At 36.5% G+C, this 19,367-nt stretch overlaps 1 protein-coding gene across 1 annotated transcript; it reads left to right on the top strand.

Annotated features, from left to right (window-relative positions):
* The first annotated feature begins 495 nt into the window (after positions 1 to 495).
* LOC108676637 (growth/differentiation factor 8-like) lies at positions 496 to 18,723 on the top strand. The gene is made up of 4 exons (XM_018164753.2): positions 496 to 1,529; positions 13,311 to 13,501; positions 15,244 to 15,426; positions 15,777 to 18,723. Exons 1-4 carry the CDS (start codon positions 869 to 871, stop codon positions 16,164 to 16,166), a joined length of 1,425 nt encoding a protein of 474 aa, XP_018020242.1. The 5' UTR covers positions 496 to 868; the 3' UTR covers positions 16,167 to 18,723.
* Positions 18,724 to 19,367: the final 644 nt, after the last annotated feature.

Below are 19,367 nucleotides of genomic sequence, written 5' to 3' on the forward strand. Positions count from 1 at the left end.
AGTGAGTGATAAATATTTTGGACTGAATTTTTTTGTGTCGTGTTGAGTTATGATTTTACAAGTTGCTATTAATAGTCTCCAATCGATAAATTTTCACTATAATTCATATTGGTTTTATTTGAAGTGGTGTTCTATGTTAAGAAGCTCCGCACATTATACAATGGAGCAAAGCTACACAGATATCGCTATAAAACTACTGCTGCAAACTTTGTTTAGACAATTGTTCACATTATATGTTCTCACATGTACGGAGTACATAATAGCGACATCAAACACTAAGCTATCATACGCACAGCTTGTTAATTTGATTTCTCAATCAAAATTTGATCGCAGAATTTAAGAGATTGAGAACTAAAGTTTAGACTTGATGACACCGCGAAATTTTTCATTATGAAACTATATTTATTTTGAATAATTACAATAATCATTATGAATAATTGTTAATCGATCCTTCTACAGTATAATTTTCTAAAATCTATAAAATCTAGGTTCAAATCTTCATAATCTGCGAGGGATTTTCAATCAAGCGATGCCTGTCAATTCGCAACTTAGTGATTTACAAACCGTTTTCATTGTGTACAAGTCTTCAATGAGGAGCGTTACACTTAAACCATTGGATGGTGATGTTGAGGTGACCACGCCCACGAGCAAGTTCTCCACGCCCCTAGGTTCTACTTCACCGGGTTAACTGGTGAACCTTTGCTGAGTTGAGCTGGTGGTCTCGGCGTAACAAGAGATTGTTAACGCGCGTGATAAGCGCCCTCTAGCGTGCGCGACTCGGTTGGCATAAAACCCTGAACGGCGACGTGTTCAAGTCAGTTTTATCATAAGTTCGTCAGTGATAAGACTCAGAATAGTTCTAGTCGTCATGAGTCTGTGCCTTCGAGTTCTCACTCTCATGGGCGTCTCGCTAGCTGTTGTAGACTTAGTAACGTTGTCCAACGCGAAAACCGTGATACAATTAAATAGTAGAGTCAATCCCTTAAACAATGAATACGTTCTTCCAGGAGATGGGGTATCCAGTCGGTACAGTTATGACCGACCAATTTTGGACAGTGGTCACAGTTTTGGGCAAAACCAAACTCCCCACAATAAACACCGACACGATCACGAAAGTCGCCTGCAGCAGCATCCAAGCGCAGATCAGAGTAGAAATCCAAGACCGCATCGGAACCATGGAGGAGCTGGAAAACAGAACCTGCAGAACACCCAACCAGCAGTTCCTCCGAACGCACCCAAAACCGAGACGGTTTCCGCGGCTGCCTCGCCTGATATTCCGATATACGATCAAGAATTTGAAGAAAGGAAACTGTTTCGAATCAAGCAAATTCAGATCCATATTTTGCAGCAGCTACATCTGGATTCGGCGCCCAACGTCACTGGCATTATTGAGAGCTCAAACCCTGAAATCAAGAGACTAAAAGAAAGCATCGATGAGAGCAACGAAAATATGACTCGGGACACCAGCTATCAACGAGACATGCCGAGAGAGTTCAGCGATAAGAAGATCTTCATTCCCGTCGAAGATCGTAAGTCAAAAATATTCGCTTAGGGATTTTCTACTCATTCATATTTTATTTGATTTCCTTGTTTCTTACAGATGTCTTCTAGTTCTAATTCCTTGAATAATTCAGTCTGTTTTCTAAAATTTATCTAATTTTGTGATCGCCTTACGTATAGTAGTTATATTAAACTTCCCTCTTGTGCATTGAATGCTTTCACTTATTAAACCTGATCATGATCAATTAAAGCTCGTGCAATTGAACTAATTTTAAATGAAATATTAAGCATACAATTTCATTCATTTTGAAACGTTCACTTTCAAGTGGTACGCACAGTTACCCTAACGTACCATAACATTTTTACATTTCAATCGTCAACAAAGTCTGCTTAATAACATGCAAATTTTCTCGAAAAATCCAAAGCCACTTCTAAGCTTTCTTTTATCCTAATTATCATTTCACCTTTTCCAAGACTTGAAATGCTTCCGGAAACAAATTTACTTTTTCCATGCAATCAGTCAATTGTCTTCACCAATATCGACAAATTTTGTCAAGGAAATCTTCAAAAGAGTTCCATAACAAATATTTCATATCCATTTGTTAATTTCCATGTTTTAGAAAAATTTCCTATATTTCTCAGAAAGTCTCGCAATTTTATTTTGGATACTATAGTCCATGTAGGAATATTTCGGCTATCAATGCGAGGGTAAAAAAAAATCATTATTAAGTACGACATTGCTGGCATAGAAGTAATACTTCATTCCGTTAATATCGTGGGACTATGCAAAGCAACATCGAATTAAAAATTAGAAAAAAGCCATGGATTGGTCATGCGAATTTAACTGTGAAAAACTGCGAAAGAAAATTAACTCTTAATTGGTTAACCACTGTCATATACTATAATACTAATAACTTCATTTAAATCTTGTAAGTGAATTTATGGGTCCTGCCTTAATTGGAGCATATAAAATTGGATAAGTTAGAAATTTTACTTTATTATTTATGTAAAATTCGTATGATTTATTCAGAGAAGGAAGTTGGCAAATACAATTATACTAACATATTCATTCTTTCATCAATAATTTCTATGATTATTTAAATACAGCTTGTGTTACTAATTTGACGATGCTACTTACCTTTATATAGGTATTCATTGTTTTCTCTACGATAAGTAGAGAAATTCGTAGGAAAAACAGATTTTAAATCTTGGAGTTACGCAGCGAAGTAGCTCACCATGCGCGCTAAATTGAGTTTTATGTGGCATTCCATCCACGGTACCAACCATAGGTACAATTGAATCCCCATGTCGGTGCTCGAATGCTTTGTTTCCATATTTAGGCTAATTTTTGACAAATTCATCAATCTTTGTGTGTTGCATCACGTTGCTGCGGCAGCCCAAAGTAATAATAGTAACAAAAATGATATCAATTAATAATAATGTTAATATTATTGATAACAATAATAATAAAAATATTAAAATTAATAATAATTGCATCATTCGAATAATTTGTCTCACTAACTTGCGTAGCAAAATGTTCGAGCAGAGATTGAAGAAAATCACGGCTCGTGTGCGTGATTGGATTTGTTATTCTTGGCATATTTTCAACTGCGAATCAATAAAGCAGAAATGACGATTTTAATCAAATTCGTCGATTATCAAATGAGTGTAAAGGTTGCAATAATCCTTAGGGGACATTTTTCCTATATCGTTCGCTAAAGTGGATTACTTAGTTAAACTTGGAATTATACCCAACTACTGAAAATTCCTACAAATTTAATGAAATGTTTCATTTTCTTCTTGACTAAGCTTTGCAATTTTTTTTAATTTCTCTGCATCAAAAAATAGCGCAACGTAACATCGAATAGTTGCGCATTCGTACAAAAAACATTGATACCGCGCAGAATACCGCGCAGAATTGATACAGAAGCAAACTGCTCACTCGCTTCGTTGAGCCTACTGGCAACACCGTGCATTGTTGCCAGGTGACCTGCATAATAATCGTGCATATATGACTGTGTATGAGGGATGCACATGTGCTTTGCTCTGCTCCCAGCCAAACCTAAGAAAAGAATTGCCGAATTCAGGTCTTGGCTTGCAACTCGCTTATTTGTGAGCACGTTTTCTTCACACCAGCATCTATTATTTTTATGCACCCGTAATGCACGATAATTATTTGCTTGTTAGTGTTAACATACCCCATGACCGTGACATAATTATATTCATTAACGTAGATGAACACCTTTTTTCTACCGTACATATAAGCATTCGCAGAGTCTTGTACATTCGATTTAAACTGCGCCGATTGACAGGCTCTTCATATATTCTCCAGATGAATGCAATGTCGCTATCATTACTTAAAATAATTTAAAATCCACGTTTGTAGAATTCGCTCGTAAAAATTCGAGCCCGTATATAATGACACATTAGAAAATCTTCCGCATATTCCATAGTTCTACATCAAGATATTAATGTTTTCAGGTCAGATCAAGCAATTTTAATGCAAAATTGAAAAACGAGGACAATGTAAAAGTAATATTCTTCAGCCGTCTAACTTTTACATCGGATTGTTTACTTACTATTATTATTCATGGTACAATATTTGAGCCTTCATCTTTATGAATGCATCTGCGAACAATTAACGTTTTAATTTTGTTATGCGCCCAAGTTAATGCCAGTTGATCTTTGATTTGAATTTTCGTTGAATTTTGTGGACCAAGTATAGGAGGTAGATGAATATTATGAAAACTGCATATCATAATAAAGTCGAGCAAAAATGAAGGCATGAAGCTGAGCCAATATATGGGCCACACACTTCCCGTTACTATATAGAGCTGCTAGTGATGAAGGTCAGATGAATGCGTCTACATACATACGGCCTACCATTGCATATGCAGGGTGAACTACCTTCAACTTAGTTGGCGAAGTGAATTATGCTGCTCTAAACATCATATGATTGAGGGCTCTAGAATCAGCCTATTCTACTTCAGTGTTTACACTGGGCATTCCATCATCACATATATAATCATGGTTTCTTATGTATCCAAGCATGGCTGAGCGATTTGCATTATAAATTCTACGCAATTTTATTTGCTGGCTGCAATTGTTTTAATCACATTGCGCTGCAGTTCAGTCATTGGATTTCCAGTTTCAGGACGAAAATTTTTTCTTATTTTCTACAGCAACTTTTAATGCAGCATCGAGATATGAGTGCTATGTCCTGGAACTGTGTACATTGTACGGGTACAGTACACTGTACAGCCACATCTTCGCAGTTCTATAGTGCGTTAGCGCAGCGATGACTGTTCAATGATTGTTTGAACTGTTCAATGAATGTTTGAACTGTGCAATGATTGTTTGAACTGTTCAATGAATGTTTGAACTGTTCAATGATTGTTTGAACTGTTGAATGTTTGTTTGAATTGTTCAATGCGAGTGCTTTACCATTTTTTTCAGACTAAACAATATAGATTTGATTGCTCGGAGTATGCCAAATGACCTTGGGTGATTTCAAACACTTCACCAATTACCCTTTGCATTATTGATCGGACTACGAGCAATCACCAATAGATGATTACTAGAATTGTTCATAAGTACCATTTAATGATTATTCGTATACTACCTAACGCGCATTGGCTGTGACTGTACTTAGCGACTACTCTATAGGGTTGCAGTTGCGGGCAGAATGATCAGCAAGATCGATGGGCTTCTTAATTAGGGTTGCAAGCGTACAATAAGTGCTGCAGGAAGATACGAAACTGCACATGGTTTGAGCTATTGACATATGTACTGGAGAGCTAAGTCATAATGCGGACTGGAGAGCAGATGGGATGGTCATATTAGTTAATGTACGATTTTTGGCAAAAAGTTGATAGGAATTCTTAGCGATTGTGTCATTCGTTTTAACCAAAACGAATGATAAACCAAAAAGATGGTTAAAAACAGTCTTCCAAAAAATTATCGCATGGTTTGGCAATGCATGAGGTATAAAAGCTTTGCTATAACGCTTTGGTATATAAAAATCGTAAAAATACGATTTTAAGCAGCAGCGTTATTTTTTATCATTGCTTTAAAAAACACTAAAAGCATGAGGAAGTAAGTTTTGAAATACACACACATATCAAACTCTGAGTTAGAACGAATTTCTGCATTGTTTAGGTTTCTATTACCTATTAATTCTTTGTTACGTTCATACTGCTTTCTAAGTTTTGCCAGGTTGCATTGGAAATAAGCCGACCATGGTATATGTTTTTATACAACTATTTCAACATTATGATTAGATATTAAAAATCCTCTGGCACCGTGTAAGGGAAGAAACCCTACAAGTTTAGCCCACCATCACTCAGTGGAGCAGCACGACGACACACGTGGTGCCAAATCACACAGCGAGGGGAGGTGTGTTGTGTGTGGAGGGGTTTAACCGGGGTAGTGAAGGCGCCATATGGAGGAGCAGGAGTTGTCGAGTTAGTGGTCGTCAGAGACATGTAGGCTATGTGCTGCCATGTATAAAAGAAGTAGAAGCCTATTCGCCTGACCTCCATCTATATTGTGCACAAACTTCACGAGGGATATACTCCTGCATTGCGCAGCTTGATGGAAATCATGAAAGGGTTAGGCCATGTTTTGATCGTTTTAAGGCAATGGATAAACGGATAAAATTTTCAGCCAGTACCTTCAAGATCTTTTACTTTGAAGTGCCTACAAAATAGTGGCCTCTCTTCTTGTCCTCTTCAGCTGCGCTCGAGGCCTATTATTTAATGCCGTGGTTGTCTTCCTTTATCTTACATCGAGGTTAAATTAATATATTTATGCAGTGTTTGTGCCACTTGAATTGTTAGCATTGTCCTGTGCCTGTTCTTGCCATTACTTGCCAGCGATTAGCAGATAATTTAATTAATGATCAATTCATTTACGCTATTAATTTTTTTATTTTTTTACTTTTTTAATCAGAACATGCGATTTAATAAGTCGCTACATTTTCATTCCAATAAAATTTTTTTAACTGTTTCAAAAATGTGTACTAAATTACCTGAACACAAATAGCTATGCAAGCGTACCTGAAAATGTACAAACTCAACGGATCTAATTATCGTGATAGGGACTTTTCACTGTGGAATTTTTCGCATTGAAATTACCTAGTGTTCTTGTTTCACCGCTGAACAATTTAAATGATCTCTACGTAATCTTAACTTCTTGATCATAAATGTAATCCAGGTCTTATGTATATATTTTTTAATAGTTTCATTCTTCTGATTCTGTATTATGCGTCAGCTTGATGTCAAAAGCACTGAAATTCATTGTAAGGTTTTGTACCAGTACTTCAGTAGCGTACTACCTATTACTAGCGTACAGTTAAGAGGACGTCGCTAGAAAAAGTTTTGCCTCATTTTAATAAGGTTGATTTCCATATTACCAAGATCTTTCACCCACTCCCTCCACCCAGTCTGGCAAGCAAGACATGGCTTGGTATAGGTGAAATATGTGCAGTGCTCCGTGCTTGCATGATTTTCGCCGAACGCGGCCGACGCGACCACAACTCTCATAACATTTCACAACTACCGTGCAGGTGCTGGCATGGCGCCGGAGAGTCCTGTAGACTATTGATCTTATAAAGAACTCCTCGCACGCGTCCTTCCGTGACACTGACCCACCAAACTTTATTACTTTACCGCAAGCCTTACCGACGACTGAGCTAGCAGCTGATTGCCCTGTAGCTAGGCACAGTCTCTCACTAGCGACCATTATAACTACCGATGTGATTACTATAGACCATTACAACCACCAAGCTCACTTACAACCTTAAAGCCCATTACTGCCACGATAGCTCATTACTACCACGACAGTCCATTGCTGCAACGATGGCCCATTACTACCACGATAGTCCATTGCTACAACGATGGCCCATTACTACCACGATAGTCCATTGCTACAACGATGGCCCATTACTACCACGATAGTCCATTACTGTCACCGCAAAACGGCCACGACTCGCTTGACATGCTTGCGGTCGTGCGACGTGTTACTGCTGTAGCTGTGCGCTCTCTCGTTGCAGGGTCAAGTGAGTTGAGAAGTTGTCCGTTGTTGCTGCCTTGAACCAATCCTGCTGAACGCCACGAGAGACTGGTACTTTTAATGGTGAGGGCCGGGAGACTGGTACTTTTAGTGGTGAGGACCGGGAGACTGGTACTTTTAGTGGTGAGGACCGGGAGACTGGTACTTTTACTGGTGAGGACCGGGAGACTGGTACGTTTAGTGGTGAGCGCTGGTAAAATAGTTCAGCAGAGTAAAGTGACAGAAACGTTTTCATGCTACTTAAGTTTAACGATTTTAAAGAGACTTCCAGCACACGCTTATACATGTAAAGAGTGAAATAAATTGGAAATTAATATCATGAAGGAGCTAGTGTGGGATGTTATCAGCAGCCGTTCACATCAAATTCTCTTGTCGAGACAACAAACCGAGCACTGAAACACATACTCGGGAGCTGGTGAGCTCATACCTGGGACTAAATAATCGTGGCATGATCGAAGTGAATTTTGATTACTGCTCTTTTGATTGGACAGTTAGTTTTCATTTTATTGTTTATTGAATGCGTGCTTTTGAATGGTAATACTGAAACAGTGGGAATAAAGGTTATTTACCAAGGCTAAATTTTCATGTTCTTGGAAAAATTTTGATGCCCAACATCAATACGAGGAGCAGATTGATGTTTATTTTGCGAATGCCAGAAGTGAGCGTTATATAATAACGGTTTATCCGCATAACTACTGCAACCATGGTTGAATTAATACTGTATTAATTCAACCATGACTGCGACAACTAACCCATGAATTTCATGGACAAATTTTAAGCAACACTTCTTTCATCTTGGCATTATGTTCCATGTGGAGGAACCATAGCGATAGAAAAATTTCATTCATAGAAAGAAACGCTTGAACCAGGTTTCAATGAATTTCGAATTATGTAGTAGTTTGAAATGTCCCAATAAAATCCTGTTAATTGAGAGCTATTATGATTGCGAGTTCAGTTATTTTAAATCAAAATAAAAGGCAAATTAATCACCAATTCGAAGCCGTCGAAATCTAATGCCGTCATTGACATAAAAACTTATTCATGTTTTGGATTAAAAAATCTGAATTATTAACCATCAATCTCAACTAACCTCAATTGCCTTGAAGGTAATCTGACTAGTGCACGCTGCTTATGTAATGGAATATATTTAATTGATTATTACATTAGAATAATTTGAATTACATTACATTTTGTAATGGATTTTAGTAGGAACTTTAAAATTAGTCACGAAAACTTTTTATTTTCTTTATTATCATATAAGTGACTGAATTTTTCAATTTAAAATTTCATTCGAGTTTTAAAATATACTATATATGCGCCACAATTACCATAATATTGCAACACCGCTATTTTACCGACGAAATATTCTACTGAATACTTCTGAATATACGAGCCTTCAAGTTGTGCATGGAATTCCTTTTTGTCCGCGTACATTATACCAAGCAAACTTTCCTGCCCAGCAAATATTTCGTTAAGTAAAACAAAGGCGTTCGTGAGCAGTTTTTAAGATCATCAATACTGCGAACGTCTGGGATTTGAGAATAAAATTTAAGGATTAATTTTTTGTTAGAAATGTGATAAATCACAAAATAACCTTTAAACAGTCAAGTGCGCGTAAATTCTCAAGGAATTTCAACGGTGAATTTTGGCGAAGTCTCGTGGAAACGTTGCTGGTCGCGCGTGCGTGCAGAGCGTGCGTCCCGCTCGGCGTATGGCGATATGCCCGCTTGTCATTACGACCTCAATTAAGCTGGATAATTTACCTCTGGTGTAATCGTAAAGGACACGGAACGATAAGACGGAGGTATTTTAATTGCGATGTCCTAGAGTTAGGGCTTATCATTCTGGTACTCACGATAATTAGGACTTAAAAAGGAGCCTTCAATGGAGATAAACAATGGCGGAAGTCAACTTCAGCGTGCTTGGCAACAGACGCTTCTCTTGTTACCGGACCGTTATCCATCAACAGGGATTGGTGGCATGCCATTTCATGACCATAACGGGTATTGCTGGTCGTTGTGTTGAGTATAAATTGAGGTTAGCTTACTTCTACATGTAATTTTGTTAAGGCACCGCAAGTGTTGCTATAGATGGGCATGGTTTAGTGAGGGACTGAAGATAGTCCGAAACAAAAAAACTTTAGTAAAATATATATGAGCATAGGAGCAACCTGATAAAATATAACCTTTATTAATGTTAATATTATTACCTGCAAAGAAGACTTCAATATTCCCTGAATTTATTTTTCTTCACTATCCATGAACATGTAACGAGGAAATATACATGAGTAAAATGATACGTTATCCGTAGCGTCAACTTACTAAGTTACAGCAGTCGTGGTGGGACATTTTGACGGTTCGTTCTGATGAAGCACTGAATGCTGCATGGTTCTGCTATGTGGAGTCATAAAGACAGGTTAAGTTTGTTGAACCCAAAAGACAAGGGTTGGACATTATTGATAATGTCTCGAGCGTGCCTATTCCTCAGGCTGATCGTGTATACTATCATCTATTTCTGACAAATTAAGAAAATAATTTATAAATTTGACAGAAATTCTGCTGAGACTTTAAATTTTGATTGGTTTGGGACGCAATTCTTCTTCGGGTAATTAATTAAGTGATGAGTCAGCATATTAGGCTTGCAATATTTGTTCTGCTGATAGTGATAATCAATTCTTTACGTAAACGAGTTAAAATATATGCAATCATGCGTATGATAACTATTTATACCTAGAATACTGCGTCTATGAGACTTCTGGAATATTCTTAATTACCTGACACTGCTCGTCGATGTTGTGTAAACAACCGGGGAGTGTTTAAAATTTTTCTAACGCGCACATTTTTAATACATTTTATTTATCCAGAGCGCGTGTTCGAATTTTTTAGAAATTGTTTAATAGAGCTGGGACCTATTAAAACAATGATGCTAAATTTGATCACATTAGAGCACGGTCCTAATTATGGTAATTATATATGTGCATGATCCAAAAAATCTTCTGCCTTGAAAATAAACAGTTATTAGTTGCTTTTGAATGTTATTTTACAAACTACTTTTTGAAAATATACCTTGCGTTGCGTTACGACGTTTATTTGTCGTAAATTGTCGTTAAATTATCGTTAATAAATAAACAATGAAATCGGACATATAAGAACCTATTTAAGATCAGAACCATACGTAAGATCAGAATATTAGTTTTAGGCAATATTCTATAGAGCAGGTGGAGCGAAATTGGGCTCTTCTGATTTGAGTTTTTCAGCGAATAAAGACTAGTTAAAAATTTTCGTGGAGTTTTCTGTGACTAAACTCATTTATTCAAGAATATGAGTAAGAAACCGCGATTACTCGGTCAGCCTGTTGCCATGCAGACACGTCGGAAAACGCTGACTCAGTATAGCTAGCATTTTTCCAGAATCAATGTCTATTGCCAGCGATTGAGTAGCTTTGTATGATCGACAATGATGATGAGGTCAAGTTTTTTGCCACCTTGATTGAATGAAATCTCGTAATGAAAATTGCTTTGCTTGCATGTATCGTTAAGTCATGAATCCATGGCCGTCAGTTAGTTACTTAATGACCATTTCTTTGCCGACTTTGATTTCCGTTATTTTCAGAGAATAGCGAAAAGGAAAAATTACAGAAGTTGGAGGATCCTACGGTAAATAGGATGTTCTATATTTTAGATCCCACTTGAGAAATAAATGACAGAACACTAAGATGCGCAGTCAAGTAGAAAGATAATTAAAGTGAATAAATTTATACAAAATAGATGTCCACCAGAAGAACTTTATATGTATAAATAAATTTGTATCAACCAACGAATGACCGATATTTCAAGGCATTAAATGGTATTTCTTCTATTAAAGACTTCGAATGGCAAGTTTACGATATGCTGGTAAAAAAATGTATCTTCTAAATTCGCGTTCTTCCTCTTCTTTTCGACAAAGAATTTTTATCTCCCACTGGAAAAATTTCCAATTTAGTCAGAAACATCACAATGACCCTGAAAACAGAGCAAGCTTGCTCCCATGCACGAGAAGGGCAGCCTTCCTTCCACAACAAAGCTCGTGTGATCGGCCTTGGCGGTTTCCGGAAACCTTAATAGAACGGATTAATAAGTGATACTTATGAGCTGCTAAGTTTGTTGTTGCAATGCCTGTAATTAAGACTAGCCTACATCGCATGCCGATTGAGTAGATATGTCCATATCCATCCCATCCACTTGACACGGATGATATTTTTGACATTGGCATGGCTGCATGCTGCGAATATTATGAATGTGCATTTGTGATATTTTTATAATAACATACCTTGCATATTTTTCGATGCGCGATATTTGCATTAATGCATGCCGAGAATATTATTCGTACATGTGTGATATTTTCGTGGCTGTACACTGCGAATATTTGTGCATGCTTTATTTTTTCATGTTGAAATGCTATAAATATTTTTAGATACGTGATATTTGCATGCATGCGTACTCTGTATTTGAATTGTATGACATGTGTAATTGTGTATGCGTAAAAACTGTGAATATTTCGGTTTGCTGGATATTTAGATTTCTGCATGCAATGAGTATTCATTTATGCGTGACATTCGCCTGGCTGCATTATATGAATATTTGTAATCGTAATATTCACACGCACGATGTAATCCAGCAATGTTAGACTCAAAAACAATTATTATGTTTGTGCGTATGCTGCTTTTGCTACTGCTACTACAGCAGCAGCATCGTATTCCAATCTTAATTCTAAAACCACGGTCATAGTTCTTCTACTCGCATATTTTTCATTAAATTGTTACATAGAAGCACTGGTGGCATGAATTAAAGCGCTGGTAAAGCTGGAGCGTTCTATAAGCGTAGAGCGTTAATTACTATGCTTTAGTTAGGCGTTATGGCGCTTTTGAAGTTGTTACTTTGATACGCGTTGAAAAGCGGTTGGCCATGAAGTGTTGTAAACGTTGGTGTTGCGTGGTTTTCGTTGAATTATTTTTAACTATGAACATTGTTGGCGTTAGATGCGTTAGTAACGTAAGTGCGTCGTTATCTGCTTCTTATTATCTCCATAAATATCTGAAACATTAATTGTCAGCGACGAAGAGTGCACAGTATAGTCCGACACCTATAACTGACATTCATGACAAAAGCGGTGAGTGCGCAGTTATAATTCGTCAATTATAGCTTACATTCATGACAGAGGTGAGGAGTGCGTAGTAAATTCCATTATATTCCATCACCTACAACTAACGTTTCTGAAACAGATGAAGAGTGCGTAGTCAAATACAGCTGAAATTTTTTGAAACCTTTCTTCCCTGTAAATAATTGAACATGTCATCTTGTTTTACGTGCTTCTACGCTGCAGGCACCCGTTCCATACTATAGTATACTAGAATAAAACTGGTAATAAAGTGGATGTCGCATCACCTCGATAAAAAATGTTAATTAATTTATTTCACAAATGTTGAGAATCTCCGCAGTTAATGTCATTGCAAAGACCGAGGTCACGCATAAATCCACGTAATTGTCACATCAATTTTCATTAATTCCAACATGAGAATTTGGTGAGCAATTGGGATTTTCCAATCGAAATATAGTAGAAAACAGTCTTTCAGATTACACAAAGCTCTAAAGATTATTGAAATACATAAGATGCATTCTCAAATTGACAGGCTGCCACATTAACCATAAATATTCATGCAGAGGAAGACGTCCTTCTATTTAAATATCTTTTTGCTTGCAGGTTATCCGTTCGACTTCCAGCACTCGAACACGAGTGACATAATGTATTTCAAGATGAGTCACGGTGAGATTAGCCAAGCCTTCATCCACTTGTGGATCAAGCCTGTGAGATCAGCTCCAGGCTCCAAGCACGTCATAGAAATTTACAAAGTCAGCGCGCCCGTCGACAAGAACAACTACATCAGAATGAACGTGAGCAGCAATTGACATTTTATAATTATTTTTTGCCCTATCGTTGATATAAAATAATAACTGACTTAATTTTTTCAACGCTTAGATTGCATAATTTTAAATCAAATCGAATGTAATGCGATGATTACTGTAATTTCTGCTGCCATATCGCATGATGTTTGAGGATAAACAATTATACAAATCGCTGTCAATATTTTTTCATTATAATTTATACGTATTTTATTTGTCGCATATTTTTCTGATATTTGTCAAAGTTTGTAGGCGTTGTTTGGGAGCTTGGCTCATTAAATATATTGGGCTGCTAAGGGGTGCGTATCCACGATATTCTTCATATAGGGATAATGCTATAATGCTATAGGGATAATGACATAAAAATTTATTTTCAGTTGAAATGGGCTTTAAGTTAATTTCTGGGGCTGAACACGGTTTTTAATTATTATTTGTTAAAAAAGTATTCTAGCAGCACGATAAGCGACTGGATGATGGAACAAGGACTGGTAAACCGACTATTCCGTAACAGATATATGTGCGTGTTTGAGTGTTTATTCTTTTGTTTGAAGTATGACACTGTTGAGTCTATAAGAATTAGTATTTGCAATACCCCCTGAGACAGGTTATACCCGGATGTGATATAATACTTTCAAATTCGCATAATCGCAAAAAGAAGCTTATTTTAAAAATTGACGCATTTTACCACTAAATTTTGGTGCATTTTAAAATTTCCTTGTTACTATCAGGATAACCCATTGTTTGTAATACATAATTCCGTTCCCATATCTCGTTAATAAATCTTCAATCAAAGTCACCGCAGTTGAAAAAAATCAATTAAAACCCCATCTAACACAAAACTACTTTTCGACTTACACTTGTAAGGCTGAGAAAATTATTTTGATGGTTTGGAATTAATTTTATTTTCAACATGCTTCGAAAAAAGTTTTTTCCATTCTACCTTACGTTTTGTCTATTGTTTTGATTAAGAATAAAGTTATATAGGGTCCAAGTGAAAACGCGACTCGATAGGTATAGCGGATTTCATATTCGACTACTCTGGTCCAGGAATTAGAATTTCGTGCGCAAAGCAGCTAGCAGGCACCGATATAAATATTTCCAACTAAAATTCCCTGCGTTTGTCTGGGCTTAAAAATTGCTGCAATTTAATTAGGAATCCCGCTGTCCAAAATAAGTCATTCCGGTAATCTTTAATCCGGGTAAATTCAATTTATTTATTTTAATAGCTTATTTATTTTAATTTTATAAGATGCTTTCAAAGATACGTTTCACATAAAAGATAAGAATCTTATTTTTACTCATGTTTCCGAAAATGGAAACAATATTTTTCTTTTAAATTAAATTTCTATTTTTCAATTCAATTTCAAATTTCAACTTTTGATCCCATAGGTACTTACCTCTTTCCTCCATCCTGTTCCTCCTTTTCCTTCCTATCACAGTCCAATCCTATATCATATATCCAGGTAACATTTGGACACAATAAGTATTCTTGATAAACGCCCGAACAGCCGATATATGTGACAAGCTAAGCTTCAAACACATACACAAAAATCGAAATAATATAAAGCAATATAATAAACCTTCTTTCAATGCCAACGAGGACTCATTCATCATAATCTCTCAAGCACTTAATTTTACACCAAAATTTAAAAATTCCTATCTATTCAAGATAAGTGATACATTTATTAATGAGTGATGCTCATACGATCTCTAACAAAATGAAATAATTCCAGATGCTGTCCGTCGACACGGTGAACTTGGAGCACAACAAAGGCTCGTGGATTCGGTACCCAGTGTTCGCGATGGTGGCGGACTGGGCCACGAACCCCGACAACAACCTGGGCATGATCGTCATCATGAAGGGTCCGGACGACAACCAAATTGCCGTCACTAACTCCAAGGAGGAACCTGAGAAAGTGAGATAGTTCTCATGCTTTGGATTAATACTATTGGCAAAAACTGAGATCAAGGTGTTTTCGGTTAAGCAGAATAATAAAACTCGCTGTCTTTTATTTAATTTTGCTTTGATGCCGAATAATTATAGTATCATTGATGAAAACAAAATTATTCCCGTTGGTATTTATTAAAAATAATAGGAAGAAAAGTTTATTTGCATCTGAATATTTTTTTGCTATATATAGGATAATGCTTCTTATAGTTTAAACAGATGCATGCTCCGCCATAGCTTCAATGGGAAAGTACTAAAATGAATAATTTATTCATTTCAAGTATTGTCATATTTTCTAATAGCACGTGCTGCTTGCAGGCGCCGTTGCTGGAAGTGCAGTTCATCCACGAGAGCGACAAAGCGAACCGACTCGCCCGCTCCCCAGACGGCGGCAAATGCTCCCTGACTGAGACCAGATGCTGTCGCTTCCCCCTTCCTGTCAACTTCACGGAGCACAACTTTGACTTCATTGTTGCTCCCAAGGTGTACATGGCTAATTTCTGCAATGGAACTTGTGATTACCTGTACGCACAGCAGCACATACACATGGCTATGGTGCAGAAAATACACAGTGGGACTGCGACACACGGTCCGTGCTGTGGTGCAAAGGAACTCATGCCTCTCAACATGCTCTACTACGACCATGACAGAAAAATACGCTTCGATACCATCAATGACATGATCATTGAGAAATGCAGTTGTGATTAGGATTTACTGAGGAGATATGCTCTTCAAGAAAGAGGTTACTCTTTGTTGAATTAGGGTGTGATACTGTGATCTGGGGTAATTGTCGAGTCGTGCTTTATTATTATGGGGTAATTATAAGAAGAGAATGTGGGTTTGACTGCTGTTATTATAAGAAGGGATTGTGGGTTTGACTGCTGTTGTTGCGGTTAATTGAGATGCAATTATAAAGTATAAATCTGTTGTACCAACACCGAGAAGTGGAAGCTGCATCAGGGTTCGAACACTTAACGATCGGCAAAGCTCCTCCAGGATGAGGTTTTAAGAGTGAATGTAGTAATGCACGATTCTGTGATCGATTGGATTTGGGAGCTATTTTGAACTAGAGATGTGCTAATAATGGCTGGAAGTGTGCAAGAAAACTGTGATTGGGCTGATTACGGAGACCTGCCCATTAGAATCTGGTGTTAATTTAGCTTTTAGAAGAGGAGTAAATAGAGTATTAGAATCGACTATCGTTGAGACCCAGCCCACTGTGAAAGGTTCCGAGTTTTATATTTGAACCTAAGTATGATGGCTCAAAATTGAAATTTAAGCACTCCAACGAGATGCATTAACCCTTAGAGCAGACGTTGAAACACACAAAATATGCACTACTAATTAAACGTAAGCATTTACTGAATGGTCTTGCAGTTATTATATATCATTGCCGTTAAAAAGTAATGAATTGCAAAATATACCAATATATTGTACATATGAAGCATGCGTCATGTATTGCACATTCTTTGTCCCTGTTAACTGATGCGGTTGAATATTATCTTTTACGTATAAATTGCAAATATTACCTAAATTTTAGTGTAGATCCGTGAGAAGTTCGAACAAGAATGACTGGTAATTTGTTCATTGCTGAGTTCTTTACTAAGAGGGACATTTAGTCTGACAAGACAAATAGCTGATTTCTATCGAGATGACACTGTACAGGAGATCAGTTGTAGGCTGGTGATAGATTCAAAGAACGTAAATTTTGTAAGTTTGGTAAAAGATAAGCTGTAATTTATTCGTCCTTTTTAGGGAATAAATATTGTATAATTCGTAAAAAAAACTTTATTGATCAAGATTGTTATTTAAGTATACTTTCTGTACACGTTATAGAAGATCTATATAAAAAATCCGTAGTATTTAAACTCGAACAGTTCAGGTCGTCACCTCTCTGGAAAAAACTAATTAACCTGTTTCCTACATTTTCTAATTCGTAATAAGTACTTTTCATGAACATTAAACACCTTTGTGCTATGGAACCATATTTAAATGAATTTTATGACATATATTCCACGGCTTTTGTACACATTGAGTTTGCAATGTTAGAGTACGAGCTTTCGGGACAAGTGACAACGAAACTGATTGAAGTTTTGATGCAACTCAAAGTTTTGAGGGTTAGCAAAGGAAATGAGGTAAAATGTGTGACTTAGTTTTTTTCTAAACCCGACATTTTAGACTTTGGACATTTTTAATATGACATGAATGAGAAAGGTACGTCTCATATTGTAAGGCTGTGTAATACAGTAAAATTAACAAAGTTCTATTAAAATACGCACATAATAACAAAATTGGATTATCATATATGACTATAACCACGAACCTTAGAACTTCAATCAACATAATTTATTCCACCTTCTCTTCCTAACTCGTTTCCATGAATATGAAGTGTAACTTACTGTTATCGTATATAGGTGTAGGAAATAATCGTTGGCAGTTAATTACCATAATACTAGCTTAATATCCATCATAGTTAACGAGGGATATTAGTTCATCGGCTAAGTCTCTGTGATGAATCAAAGCCAAACTGCCATTCGAGTGATATTTTTTAACATTAAATTTATTCTATGCACGTTCTTCTCACTACTGATCTTATCGCTTCGTGATGAAATTTAGAGCGCCTAAAGTTTGACATTCACCAAGGATCGCTTATAAAAGCTGAATTATAATGCTGGTGATGTCACGAGCACCGTTATAATGTCGTCACTACCATTTCGCACCTATTTACCTGCGTGGAGAAATGAAAGTACGTAGCCATTTATGCATGTGTACAATAGGTTTCAACTTATCGAATATCTTTGCACAGATTCAAGTCCATACTTTAACAACTTAGTGATTATATCAGAGTAATTATAAAGACTTTTGCGATTAGAATAAGAGTTCAGTCGGTATTGATGACTTTTGAAAAAAATTAACTACATAAAAACTTGTACATTAAATTTATAACATAAAAAGTCGAATTTCATAGTTTTCTCCGGCAATTTATTTATACGTGACCAAATCTTTAGATCATCGTGTCGATTTAATTTGAATAAATGGCAATATATAATCGTAACTTTGCATTTAAAGTCATGACTAATGATGAATTCCTTCGAAAAATGTAATAACTTCATTGACTTCAATGTAAATAATGTAACTCTAGATTTTTGTATGATTCTATATAATTAAAGTCTAATCAGGTGATATCATATGTATCAATTCACCACTTTAGAGGTAGGGAGAATTCCAATAGATTGAATACTTTAATTACCTTTAATAAGTCACCCAAAAAATTAAATTGCTTAGGAATAACAGAATCAGCACATGTATGTCGGCACACTGAAGTAATTCGCTTTATTCCGCTTAGTTATGTATCCTATGAGTCAACGCTTTTTTATTTATCGTATCTGAAAATAATGACTTTGAAAGGCCCTTGATATATAGTGAATTCCAACTCCTTGTTGAATTCTAATTGCAACTAGAATTATAGGACGGCTCATTGTATGTAGATATTAAATCTTTCCTCTCGGTGACGCAGCTTAATAAAAGCCATTGGTCAATATGTTGGGTCAGAAACTACGTACGTGCAGCAAAAATGAAATTCATGAAGTCCCACGTTAAATTAATCAGTTTTAATGGATTTAAAATCACTCTGAGTAAATTACTTATTTCGATGCAATCGATGTGAAGCATATTTCCTACAAGACAAATAAATCTAGCTCGTGCTGTGGTCCCGTCTCTTCTTGTTACACACTATAGCACTAGGCGTGTAAGTTAATAAATATAATACATTATAGAAATTTAGCCATAAAACATCACTGTGAGTAAATTGAAAGTTGTTAACGAGGAATGAATCCCGCACTATGCATTTTTTCTTCCTAACACTTGAAGTATCGACGACGTCTCTAATACTAAACTCAATCAGTCGCA

Source organism: Hyalella azteca, unplaced genomic scaffold, assembly GCF_000764305.2.
Source record: "Hyalella azteca isolate HAZT.00-mixed unplaced genomic scaffold, Hazt_2.0.2 contig12151, whole genome shotgun sequence".
Lineage (NCBI taxonomy): Eukaryota > Metazoa > Arthropoda > Malacostraca > Amphipoda > Hyalellidae > Hyalella > Hyalella azteca.

Bases quoted from the DNA above. Each gene is read 5' to 3' on its own strand.
- LOC108676637 (XM_018164753.2), top strand. From the start codon at position 869: ATGAGTCTGTGCCTTCGAGTTCTCACTCTCATGGGCGTCTCGCTAGCT. The intron at 1,530-13,310 runs GTAAGTCAAAAA...TTTTGCTTGCAG, and splicing joins CTTCATTCCCGTCGAAGATC to GTTATCCGTTCGACTTCCAG. The intron at 15,427-15,776 runs GTGAGATAGTTC...TGCTGCTTGCAG, and splicing joins CCAAGGAGGAACCTGAGAAA to GCGCCGTTGCTGGAAGTGCA.